This window comes from Meleagris gallopavo, chromosome 11 (assembly GCF_905368555.1).
Source record: "Meleagris gallopavo chromosome 11, MGAL_WU_HG_1.1, whole genome shotgun sequence".
NCBI lineage: Eukaryota > Metazoa > Chordata > Aves > Galliformes > Phasianidae > Meleagris > Meleagris gallopavo.
The window spans coordinates 19276961-19290003 of NC_139414.1; the positions used below are offsets into that span (position 1 = coordinate 19276961).

The 13043-nt window shown below is 42.6% G+C and overlaps 2 protein-coding genes across 3 annotated transcripts in view; one reads left to right on the forward strand and one right to left on the reverse strand.

Annotated features, from left to right (window-relative positions):
- Window positions 1–6369, forward strand: part of PHC3 (polyhomeotic homolog 3) — a 32958-nt gene extending 26589 nt beyond the window's left edge. The window contains exon 16 of one of the 2 annotated variants that reach the window (XR_014885422.1): window positions 6222–6369. The gene's annotated coding sequence lies outside the window, so the exon portion shown is untranslated. Of the gene's footprint in view, window positions 1–2436; window positions 4350–6221 lie in introns of those variants that run through there. The other variant, XR_014885421.1, reaches the window with a different exon arrangement.
- GPR160 (G protein-coupled receptor 160) lies at window positions 4242–7680 on the reverse strand. The gene is made up of 2 exons (XM_085232661.1): window positions 7597–7680; window positions 4242–6401 (listed from the first exon to the last, which is right to left on the reverse strand). The coding sequence occupies exon 2, from the start codon at window positions 6345–6347 to the stop codon at window positions 5328–5330; it is 1020 nt and encodes a 339-aa protein (XP_085088787.1). The 5' UTR covers window positions 6348–6401; window positions 7597–7680; the 3' UTR covers window positions 4242–5327.
- Between the last annotated feature and the right edge of the window lie 5363 nt (window positions 7681–13043).

Sequence of the window (13043 nt, forward strand, 5' to 3'; positions counted from 1 at the left end):
ATGGTTGGAATGGGTTTGCAGATTGCCCCGTGTCATCTGGCTCCTATCACTCAGCAGCCCTGCTTTGTCATAGGAACAAAGTGCTCCAGAGAGGAAGCTCAGCCACCTCCAGTGACTGAGTGCCCTGGGAGCTTAAGGCTGCTGCTTGTTCACATTGAGGCTTGCCAATGAACTGCCAATTTCTCCCAGCAAACGTGGCTCGTGCCTCACGTTTGGCATATTTGTAAGATTTTATCACCTTGCTTTTATGGAGAATTAAAAAAATCATCTTGTCAATTTAAACTCGGTTGGATTGGATCACAAGAATGAGAGCTTTTAAATAGTAAATCCATTATATTCATTAATCCTTGTCATTTTTTTTCAGAAAAGGTGGAAGGTAAAACCTTTGTTACATTTCAGTCAGTATGATCACTCAAGCTGATGTCCTGCAAGCATCCATTTCCTCATTTCTTCCCTGCAAATATAATTTTTTTTCTCTAATAACTTCTTGAATAAGCCACAATTCAGAATCCAGCCTTTTGGATAGCACAGGAGACCTTCATAACAGCAGATGTGGGGACGAAAGAAAAGAAATGTGAACAAATAAGTATTTGAGCAGATTTATAATAGCCTTGGATTGCTTCTTTATCTTGATCTTAGCTGTAAAGAAATGTTCAGGTGTTGCTTAACTGTAGTTTGAGCAGAAGTTTGTGTAGTATGGAGACCTTGTAGCATGCTGCTGCATGACATACTGTTCCACTTGCTGCCTGTTACAGATGACTGCTCTCATCACAATCTCAGTGCAGAAACAGCTCGATAACAGCGTAAGAGATTTCTTACACATTAACAACTGTATAGCTGTAGGCCATCAAAGAATGCAGTGACAGCTGAGCTGTGAGTCTGAGTTTTACAAATAAATAAGCATCCACATAATTTATAATACAAGTAGTTGTGCTGATTTGATTGAGGCTATTCATGTTAAAATCATGTATATAAAAGCTTGCAGGCTTATTTTTTCTTACCAGTATGGCAGAGAGAGTTAGCATACATTTAGATATAGAGTCATCTAACCAGATTTCTGGTTCTTGTCAGTTGTTCTAGGATGCAGATAATGACTCTGCAAAAGAATCCTTTTAGAATGCTTTTATTTTTTTCCCAAACTTAGTTTACTAGAGGTGGACAGAAGCAGTCACATTAATGTGTTCTGTTTTAAATACACTGCTTCTGTTAATGCTGGGTGGACCAGGGATGGACAGAGCTAAACATGGAGCTCTTTCATGTGCCATTTCTTCTCCATTCATAGATTTGTGAATGTGCTTCTTGCACTTTTGGGTCTCGGCTGTATTGGCTGGAGGATTTTGCGTCATGCTTGTCTCCTGGGTCTCGTGGTCAGCACTTCTGCATATATTGATGGCCCACCCTAAGCTGCTGTGTAGGTTTGTGTAACCTCTGTTACACCTTATGCACAGATACTTGTCCACTTGGAGGTTATATCTTTTGCTAACTGGTCTCTTACAGCTAAGGACAGAAAAAAAAATAAATTAAAGGTGTGAATATTGTTGTGGTAGGAGATATGTAGTAGGCTTACAGTGTGACTTTTGCAGCCACTGATCTAAGGCAAGGGTCTAGAAGGGTGCTCTCTGAGCTTTTTCCATCTAACTGTAATTTGAGCACAAATGTACATTTGTAGAGTGGTGATCACAAATACTGCTTTGAATGCAATATTTGAGTTGGACGTAATATTTAAGGGGTACTTTAGTTGTGTGTAAAAAGCACTTTTTACATAGGGTTGTTGAGAGGCTTGAAGTTGTTGCTTGTGGATTCTGAAGGAGAGTGTCCTTATGGTAATGGAACTGCACTAGAAGCACAAATACAAGTAATTTATGACACAGCTGTTCTGTGGGTGAGGCCCTGTCCGTGTGTGGGAGCACTTGTGCTCTCCTCCACTACCTGGTCAGTGTTTTAGCAGCTGGAATGTTAACATCCTCTGGTAGTTTGTGTTTTTTGGGTTTTTTTTGCAAAGTGTATGGTTGAAAAAAAAAAAAAACAACAGTGAAACATTCTGCAAAGCCAGCTTCCCTTTCAAGCATTCTCTGTGCTTTGTGGTCTTAGCAAACCAGTGCTGATCAGGAGAGACGTGTAAAGATCGTTTTATTGATAAGTGCCAAATAATTTCATTAAAAGATAGAACAGCTCACTAAAATCAACATTGATTTTTAAGGGGCTCTGGTATGAGGAAAGTACAGAAGTTTCTCACGAAGTGTTAATACTTTACCCACTGTTATCACTAATTTTATATAATCCTGTAAGAATCAAAGGAGAGTAAAATGTTTGTGTGGTATAAAGTCACTAGTTGCTGTCACGACACAGGTAGTAACGTATAGATTTTAGTGGTTGTCTATCATTCATATTATTTCAGGTCTTAGCACCTTCCTAACATAGCTTCTCCTCTTTCAGGCTTGCAGTGAAACTGTAATCCTGTTCTGCAGAGTAATGGTGTTTGGTTATATTGCTTGACTCAAGGTCCAGTGTTCAGACTTCCCAGAAGCACCAGATAAAAGGAAGTGCACCGAGAGTGGAAAAGAGGCTGTTAGGAGGATAATAGGATGAGATCACAACTGGATCAGGTATTTCCCTGCACAAAATGTCAAAGATAAAAATGGGCTTAAAATGAGATGCTATTCATCTGTTTTAAGTCAGTTACTTGTCAGTAGGCTTAGACACCACAGCTGGGCTCTGTGTAGACCCGTAGTGCTGCTGTTACTTATGTGGTAGCTATAAATGACAGCCTGCAGATTGATCCTCTTCGACTTTTTCTCTCAAAGAGTCTGGAAGAGAGTTCTATGGTAACTCATTTATGTAACATCAGTACATCAATAACTGATTTGCCTGCGTGTTGTGGTTTCCCTGTAAAAACACAGTCTTAAAAACTTTAAATGGCTTTAGAGGCAGTGCAGCAACTGAGGGAACTCTGCAGCATCAGAATAGATGAGAATGTGTAAACGTTAATTACAAGTTGAGAATCTGATAAATACGTCTGAACCTTACCCAGCTTCTTGCAATTCCAGTTCTGTCTGCATTAGTGAATCAGAAGGGTGAGACTAACCACACAAAAGGGATCTGAAATGTACGTTATTGAAATAAAACCAGATGAAGGCAAGATTAAGTGAATTTAAAATGAGATATTTTCCTTTGCTGGCTGAGTTGGTACAAATAAGTTACTTCAAGACCTTCTGAAATGCCTGGCGCATTGCTACATTTGGAACTAGGTTTTGTTGGTATTTTGTCAAGTCCCTCTCAGTGGGTGTCAGGTTAATGTAAAACCTGAAAGATCTCTTAAGACATACTTTATCCTAAAGCATGTCAAACTCTAGCTAGAAGTGACTGGGAACTGGGGGCAGGGAATGATTCCGTAAAGCTGTTTTATTTTACATGCTTCCCTACTTCTAAGGTGGAAATAGAATTTCCTCCAGATACATCATCCTGCATAAATGATGAAACACTTCATAATGCCAAACTCCTCAAACTTTGTTTGCTGCAAACATTGCTGCCTCTTATTACACTAGTTTTAAAACTTTAAAGGTTTTTATCCTTTACTGTTGTTTGTTTTTTTTTATGGCCTTTTTAATGGATTTTCCAGAAACCATTTTCTGCTGCTTTAAAAATGCTGTCCTTCTGGATACTGAAACCTCAAAGAAGCTGATCCCTAGTGAATGGTGCAAGAAGCACTGTGTGGGGTAAAGCAGTAAAATGAAAATTGGACTTTGATACATTGCAGAAATATAAGCTTTAATAGATGATATTTGATTGTGAATTCCTATCATGGAGTGATATACTAGAATATTGTTTTATAATAAATTCTAGCACATGTATTGCTGATGTATCACTAAATCCTGCAATTAAATCTTGTCTATAATTAATACGTAATAATGTAATTGGTAGCCCCAAAATTAAATTCTGCAGTTGAAGAGCACAGTGAACTATGTAAAAACAGATGATCTTCACCTTGTGAATCATTTTTTAAAGCACTTTCTTATTACCAATTAGCACGTGAATGAATTTTAGATTCTCCCATTTGTTATCACCAGTAGAAGTGAGATTTCTTTAATCTGTCTGTTAATGTTTAAACTGATTATACAAATGCTGAAACAAAGCACCTTATATTATGCTGCTTAAATTTGCTTGTAATTGCACCTTTGGTTATCTGCAGATTTTTCTTTAGTATTCTTGTGTGATACCATTGTTCCCTGTGAATCTGAGTGAATGATTAACCAACCTACAACATAATTTACTTATATAGTTTCTACTTCAATACAATATTGTACTGTGAGTTCAGTGCTTCAGAAATAAATACTACTTCCATTTGTCTGCTTGGGTTGTGGATCACTTATTTATCTATCCCCTGTAAATTTAAGAGCTTCCTGAAGCTGTATAAGAACTTGAAAACTAATGAAATAGTTTGGAAGTCTGAACAGGCTTTCCCTTACTGCAGTAGGCACACTTTAGCAAATTTAACTACTTTAATGTCAGTGTGATTTTGGCTCCAACGTAGATTCTATTCTAGTCCAACCCATCCTTTACCCTTTGGCATGTACTCACGTCACCTTCTAAGAGTAGATGCATCTGCTTAGCATAGGGGGTCTAGTCCAACTGCTCATATTAAACATGTTTGTATTTGTTTTGCATTAAAGCTCTTATTGCTGTGACTAATTAAATAGTTTTTAATGTGCATTTACATACCTTAGAGGAACAGTAACAAGGAAATAATGAAACACTGCCTTTCTCGTAGTTGTGACAGCATACATCTTGCAGTAGTTTCCATAAACAAAGTTTAAAGCTATACCTCCTACAGAAATAACTAAAACAACGTATTCCTCATTAACCATGCTAAAAAACTTAAACTAACAAAATGTTTAACAAGAAAATACACTTCAAAAAAACGACGACGAAAACCACAGCAGTTTGAACTTGACAGTAGGTCACCTGAATGTAACTGATAATAAAAAGCTTCAGCCTATTAAGGGCTGATGCATTTTATACTGTAAAACCTGAGATCATTCAATTTAAAACAATTGTAAAATTGTAGTAATAAACACCAGCTTTAACCAAGAACCTATTTTATGTAAATAGTGGTCTTCTCTTAAATACTCTGAAATGGAAATAAAGCCCAGTGTAGAAGTGTGCAGTGTCCCGCATTCTGGTGCACTATTCCTTACTGTACTCATGAATGTTGGATTTTCTCCCCGTGGATTGTAGATCTGGAGATGCTTCCTTGTATTATCTGTAAGGACGTGTCACAGAACATCAAAGTACACACAGCCATAGCAGTCCTTTCAGTCAGCATCTCGTTAACAGATTACAATTACTGTGCCTGGCTTTTCAGCTGTCTCTGTGTTTTCATTGTTAAATGGCATAAAGCAGAATTTCCAGCTGACAAATGGATCTGTAGACCACATCTCCTCTGTCAATTCCACATCGTGACATCGACACCAGTATGCTACTGCAATAAGAAAGCTGTTGATGAAGTACAGCCAAGGGACATTCATCTCCATGTAGGCTGGAATCCAAGCACCAAGAAACAAGATGATAAACTGGAGAAGAACAAAAGGTGCCCAAGTACCAAGAAAACAGATGAGGAGTCTGGTCAGAAGCTGCCGCTTGAAACAAGTGCTGTTGTTGTCGGACACATAGGAGAACATCAGGACGGGCTGGCTGGCAAAGGAGGCTACCCTCATGGACAGCAGCATGGTGATCATTTCCTTCCAGCAAACCACGAGGGCCATGCCTATGAGAACCAGCATGGCAACTGAGACCGAGTAGCTCTGCACGCTGATGTAGAGGGGACACTGATAAGGAGAGAAATGGTTCCGAATTTCTAGTTCTTCATAGATGGCAGGAACTTTCAGAATACAAAAAAAAACTGAGATCCATATAAAAACCACAACAAAAATGTAAAATAATCTTTGACCTCTTTGGGGGAACTGAGAGGTTTGGGTTATAGTCATGTAATAATCCAGACCTGCCACGAGATACACCGGGTAATGCAAAGTACCGTAAGTAAGAGAAATGATCTGAGTAAACAGGCAGATGTGGTACTTGGTAAATCTGACACCCCAGAGTGCAAAGTCCTCGAAGTAGAGGATGACAGCAATATTCAGCAACAGTATGAAATCAACAAGTGCCAGAGAGAGACAAAAATATCCCATAAAACTAACTTTCACTTTCTTGTGCTTAACTTGCAGCATGAAGAAATCCAGGCACACTTTTCCAAACATGACCAGAAGCAGCATGCAGCTGATCTCCAGCGGCTGGTTGAGCTGGGGCTGGTGGTACCGGCTAGAGCAATTCTCACAGAGTAGAGCAGCCATCCTCCAACGGTAAGCAGCAGCACAATAAGTATCACGGGGCACGGTGCTTCATATCTGGAAAGAAAAAAATGTTTGTAGACATTCATTTCTGGGGCAGCTCTTCCAGCGTGTTGTTCCGTATCGCAACTACTAAAGCTACACCTGAATTCTCCAGCTTCCTCAAATAAGGGTGAAAGCTTCAAATGATTAAATTGTCAAGAAGTGCCTAATATTCCTCAAATTATATTCTCTTGGGAGTTAAAGGATCAGTGTAAACTTATTTTTCTAGCTACTTTCCTAATGAAAGGTTTTGCAATGAGGTTGATGGTGTTTCTTCCCCATAGGAAGCATGACGGTCTTTCTGGATATTTCACAGCTCCTTCATAACCACACAGGATAGAAATTGTGCAACACGTGGGATGTGTTACATTGTGGTCCCCCGGTTTGTTACGCTCATAGAATCCACATGGAACTGAGACTGTGGGAATATCCCACAAGCAGAAAGGCAGCAAACCAACGCATCCTTATTTTGGTCGTTAAAATCTAACAACTGTGCCGATCCAATGTAAACAAGCTGTGACTTGGTTGGGGCTTTCTGTGCACCCCTGCAGCAGCGTGGTGCTAGAGCACTACACACCTCCCATTGCTGCTTTTCCCCTGCAAGTTGGCAGAAGTTTTCTTGTAACAGCGCTTTCCATTTGTAAATTCTCTATATGAATGCAAGGAGGCAGGGAAGGCAGGACAGTCACAAGCAGGACGGCAGCATATTAGCAAAAACTAGGCGTGCCGCCTTCTGTTTCTTCAGCAAAGAGAGGAGGGCGAGGCTGGTGTTTCTACAGCTCTTACAACCGCAGACGAAAGCAAAGCACTCTTTTCCCTTTTCGCTCTGCTGTTCTGCGGCTTTGCTTGTTTTCTCCTTTACCCCTTATCTGCAATAAGGCGCCCAAAACTTCTGCCTTCTCGCTTGGGTAAAAGTGATGGAAAGTGATGGATGTGCGTCCCCGCACAGCGATCACACGGCGCGGAGCGGCCCGAGAGCCGCCCGCCCTCCCGCATGGCAGACATCGGGCCCGGCGCTCAGCTGCTCGCAGCCGCCGCTCCGGTAACGCTCGTGTCCGTAACGCTCGTGTCCGTAACGCTCGTGTCCGTAACGCTCGTGTCCGTATCGCTCCCACCGGGCTCCCCGCTCCCGGAGCCTCCCGCCGGCGCGCCCCGGGCCAAGGAGGCGGCTGTGAGAGGCCGGCCCGCTCCCCGCCCTCAGAGAACCCACCTGCCGCGGCCGGCCCTCCGCGCTGCCTCTCGGCGGGGACTCCCGGCGCTCTCAGCCGGCGGCCGTGCCCGCCCCTTCGCTGACGCGTGTCGGGGTGCGGCCCCGCCGCCCGGCGGAGGAATCCCTGCCCGACCCCGTCTGCCCGCTGGGGATTCCCTCCCCGTAACCGCGCGGCACGCAGCGCACGGGAAGGGACGTTTCCCTGCAAGCCTTGTCTTAGCGAAAGGATTCTTTGCAAACGGTTCTCTTCGCTCTGCCCTCCCCTGAGGCTCTCAGCACTTAAGAAAAGTTTGGAAGCAGATTAGGAGAGGGTTTATTGTCTTCCTAAAGATAATGATGTACATAATACTGAAGGTAGAGCTTGAACCCTTCTAAATGGGTTGGCTTTTTAGCCTGGACATCCTGTAGCAATCTACTTAATAGAATTAAAAAAAAAAAAAAAAAACAAAAAAAAAAGCAATAACAGCTTTTCTCCTCTTCCAGATCAGCCTACTTTTGGTTTCCTTTAGTTGCTTTAATTCCCAACATCCAGCAGCAAACATAGGAGCAGAGCATGTCCTGCTGTGGCTGCGCTGTTCCCTCAGTTGCCCGATGCTGTGGCTTTCAGCTGTAACTCCGTGCTGCCTCTTCTTTTTTTTTTCTTCTTTTTTCTATGATGTGTATGGTAACTTGGAGACAAATCTGATGAGTGACATGACGTGGGGGCTGCGAGTTCATTGCTGCAGCTCCTGCCCCATGTGCAGGACGGCATCCAGAGCTTCAGCGCCGGGCTGGCTTGGGTCAGCGAGTGGGAGGTGGATAGGTGAGGCCTGAGGTGATCAGTGAGCGGCAGTGCTGCTGCCCAGCCGGCCTCAGTGAGGTGCTGGCAGGAGTCAGTGGCATCTGTTAGATGAGACCTGCAGAAATGTAGGCAGGACATGTGGTTTCTGGGATGTAGTCAGGCTTAGGAGAGCTAAATGTTTGGGAGCATTCTGGATGCGATGCTGTACCCAATTTAACTGACATCTTTTATAGGGTCAGAACATCAGGGTGGCTGTATTCTTAGTGTGTTTGGTGTCCATTGAGAGGGAAGCATTTTTAATTGCCTTTCTTGCAGACTAAATCAGTGCTGAATCTGTCTGAATGTTTGGCCTGTCTGTACAAAAGTACCACGTGGCTGGTGAGACCTGGTGAGACCTGTTCTCAGAGCAGTTTCCTCTCAGGTGCCCTGGAATTTTTTCTGCTGATAAAGATGTTAGCACAGTCCTGTGTGTCAGCTCAGTGCCCTGCAAGCTTTCTGAGCAGGCTCTGTGTGGCCCACAGGCTCACAGAGACCCTTTCGGTGTAGCTCTCTTTTGTTGGAGGGCGGCGTTGGCAGCCGCTTTTGCACGCCCTGTGCTTTGGGATAATCTTACTGCACCCAGCAACCCCAAGTTAATGTTAGAATTTTTCAAGCAGGCTGTAATGCAAGATGGATGCCATCAAGACCAAATGCATTGCTTTTGCATTGGCAGTTCCTGCTCATTTTGCACTCTCTATTGAATTAGGTCAGGTTCCTCTTCAGTGTCTGCTCAGTTTACAACTCTGCAGGAAAACTTGCAGGCACTTGACAAATGCTGTCCTCCTAAATAATGACTTGAGCCCATCCTGCTCGACTAAGACAGCTGCATTCACGTGTGCACAACTACAGAAAGGCTGAGAAATGAATGTGTGTTTGCAGCTGTGTGTGAAAACATTGAAGATCTCTTCTGGGAGGTGGGTGCTTGAAATGATATAGCTGACCTCTTGCAAAAGTTGCTTTGCAAAATCATGTTGGGATTCTGTGTCCCCTGTACTTAAAAGAAATTTTTCATAGATGTTTCTTCAGGTTCTGGTTCCTTCTGCTGTTTGGTTTCTGTTGTTAAACTTAACTGTGAGTGTAGGATTTTAGGAGAATGGGAAAGGAAACAAGGCAGAGCTTTAACTTTAAATCTAACTTGATCCATTTCTGAAAGAAACAGAGAGGAGAGAGACTGGATGCAGCCAGCACCCTTCTCAAGGAACAGTGTTGTGCTCTGCTCTCTACCTCCACCAGTGACAGAGCTCAGCACTTCAGCCCCATGGCTCACAAGTTTCTCCTTGCAGTGGAGTTTCTGCTGCATCTGTTTCATCCTCAGCACTGCCTGACTGAGGGCCAGGAGGTTCCCTTGACACAAAGGCAGCTGCAGATAACAAGCACAACTTCCTAACCCGTGTTCATCCCATCATGGTAATGATTCCTAGGTAGTCAGCCCCAAATCTTTTTCCCCAGTTCTTCCTATCTTGGCTTTGTTGTGCTTCAAAACCTGGTTGCCTTCTTACCCTTTATTCAGAAAGGCAGAGATGTACATCTCATCCTTGTGTATTTCAAGAAGTCATACATAGATATCTGGGATGCCTCAAGCCACGTGGGAACCGGGAGATCAAATGTATATTTATGCACTTTGTTGTCACGTGAGGGCAAAGGTATAGGCTGTGAACTCCTGGAAAAATTATGATGAGAAACTCCGAAGGTTTGGGTTCTGAGTCAATTTGGGGCTGAATGGACATAAGAGCCATGAGCAGAGCTAGCAGGAGACCAGCTGTGGGAGATGTGGAGATGGGTGCCCATCTGATAGAGCCTTTCCTGTATACTTCTCTGTTTCCTGGATTTGCCTTTATCTGGGTGTTACCTAGCAGAACAGGTTTAATGCCTTAATCATCAAATGATTTGTCAGCACAGGATTAGCAATTTGGGTTTTGCAATGACCTGATGAGCATGCAGTTGTGCACTTGCTGTCCCTGAAATATCACCTCTCAGAAGGACAGGAGGGTGTTTATGAAGATTTTAATAAAGGAGTTAACTAAGAAATGTGTGCTAAGGGACATCTTCTTTTTTAATGAAGAAAATACTTGACCAGTGTCTTGACCATTTACAAGATATTTCCGTGTACTCAAGAGCCTTTTAAAAGCACAATGTGGATTCCCTCTTTCTCATCTTAGGTTTTGCATCTCTGAAGAAGTAAGGAGACAGGTAAAGGTAACAAACTGCTTTGTTACTGAAGGTATAGAGATGAGAAGAAATATTCTTGCTTGATTTTTGAAGGCACGGAAGGTTCTTTCTGTTGTTGCTGTTATGTGCATGTTATTCCCATTCAGAAGACACTAGCATGTCAGAATAAGAGGCTCTGGCTGGTTGATGCCAGCCTTGATGTGTTTTTTGGAAGTAGTATTTCGATTTGTGTGATCGCAGCATGTTCTCACTGCAAAAGGCGTGATTTTCCCAGTGCTCATCATGGCACTGCAGTCTTTTCTGTACCTGTCTTTGTCATTAAGAGTATCTTAGAGTACTGGAAGAAAAACAGAAGTATAAGGCTCTGAAAATTACGTTACATGGCAGCAGTACTTCATAAAACCCAGTTCTTGTCTGGTTGGTCACTGGGACAAGCAGCTAAAAAGGGGAACCGAAATGGAGTGCACTTGCACACTTCATGGGGTCCTGGCTCCACAGTACTCCCTAGGGTCATAAGCTCAGGCTTTTCTGTGTTTGGTTCCTGTTTTGAGTGACGAGGATTAATGATGGATACCACCTGTACCGTGTCTTTCAATCTGTATCTGAAGCGTGATCAGTATCAACTGAATACTTTTATCTCGCTCTTCATTTGAATTTACACTGAAACTATTTGCATTGCACTATTGCTAACTCTAACTCATCTCCAAAGTCCTTTATCATAAAGCAGTTATTTTTCTTGCCTGGTCATTATTTTCACGTAAGAAATACGCATGGCAAAATGAATGCCCACTGTGTCAGCCCATGAGTAATGGACTCTTTGTGGACACAATCGGATCAGGAAATGTGCCTTTTGTTTTCCTGCACCTGTTGCTGTACTACAAATAAAATCATCCAATGTTTTATTAAATAAAACGAGAAGCCCTAATGAAATTGTACCAGCCATTACCAGGAAGTCTATTGAAAACATCCAGCAGCTGCTCAGCCTGAGTTTGTTTACACCGATAAGGCTGTTTTGTCCCATTCCTTATGTGTGAAGAAGCTACAGTGCAGTCCTAGCGTGCAGCAGAGCCTTGGATTGTGTCATAGCACTCTCTTCAAGTTCCTTTTAAAGTATTTGATCATAATCTGTGATGTGACGTATTTGTGGATCTATTGTGAAGAATTTAAACTCAAGTACATGAAAGCGAAGCACTACGGGCCTTCCAGAAGTTGAGCCAAAGCTGTGAGCTCCTTCAGCAGGGCTGGCCCAAAAGGCCACGTGCAGAGGTGTATTCCATGAAAGGGAGGATGTTGTGCAAATTAGGGTGGACCCAAAACCTGTATTTAACCCCAACTAACGGTGGTGCATAGCAGCATAGGGGGAATAGATCAGAACAGGGGAAATAAACAGCATACAGCCAGGTCCACCCAGTGATGGAAGAGCAGGTCTGTCCTCATGGTGACAGCTCCATGGAAGAGAGCAGTAGGTACTGATGCTTCTCTTTTCCACCATGGTCGTTTTTCCAGGTGGTACTTTTGTTTTAGTTGGTAAATTGCTTAGGTTGGTGGCTGCTGCACAGATAGTGACGCGGGGAGATCTTTGTCTCTAGGCACAGGTGGGTATCACTGACATGTCACACATCCACCTAACAGGTAGCACGTGGCAATATTACTAAATTAAGTTTTTATTATTTTGCCATTTCAACTTTCTTTTCTCCCCAAGTAAAAACAAGAATATTTTCACTTCTTTTATGAGAGAACAACTAACCACACATCCACTGTGTTAAGTTTCTCCAAGAAGTACCAATCAGCTGCCTGCTGCTAGACGTGCTGCCAGTATCACTGTTCTGCAGCATTCAGTGCATAGCAGTGCTCTCCAAAGCACTAAGTGCAAACACCTTCTGAAAGATACACATGCAGGAGATCAGCCAAACTCATTTCAGCTCCTGCTGGCAACAGCAGGAATCCAACAAAATGAACTGCAGGGATGTCTTCAGTAGAAAACAGACTTTATAATTCTGCTCTTGTATGGTAAAGAGTAAGTTAGCTAGCAGACTGCAGTAAGAGTTGCTCATAAGGTCAGATGTACTGAAAATCAGAGGCAGCCAGCTGAAGATTCTTGCACAGAAAGGGCTGCAGTTCTGTTCTCAGCTCTAGATGTAAGGATGCAAAATGCAAGCACAAAGAAAACTAGCACCTGCATGAGCAAAGCATAAAGAGCATCTTAAAATAGCTGCTGAAATGAGTGAAACGGCTGTTAGCTGAGACCTTTACCATCACACAACGTTAATCTCAGTAAGGTAATGAAGGCGCTGACAGGACTTCGTTAGTTATTTTAATTAGTTCTAACATACAAGTGTCCAGAAGTCAAACTATTTCTATAACGGGCCCTTTAATTTTTATGTTATATTCATTTAAGAAGTGGTCCAATTTATCTTATCTTATAGATCAAGTATCTCGATTTAAGGAACAAGTGACA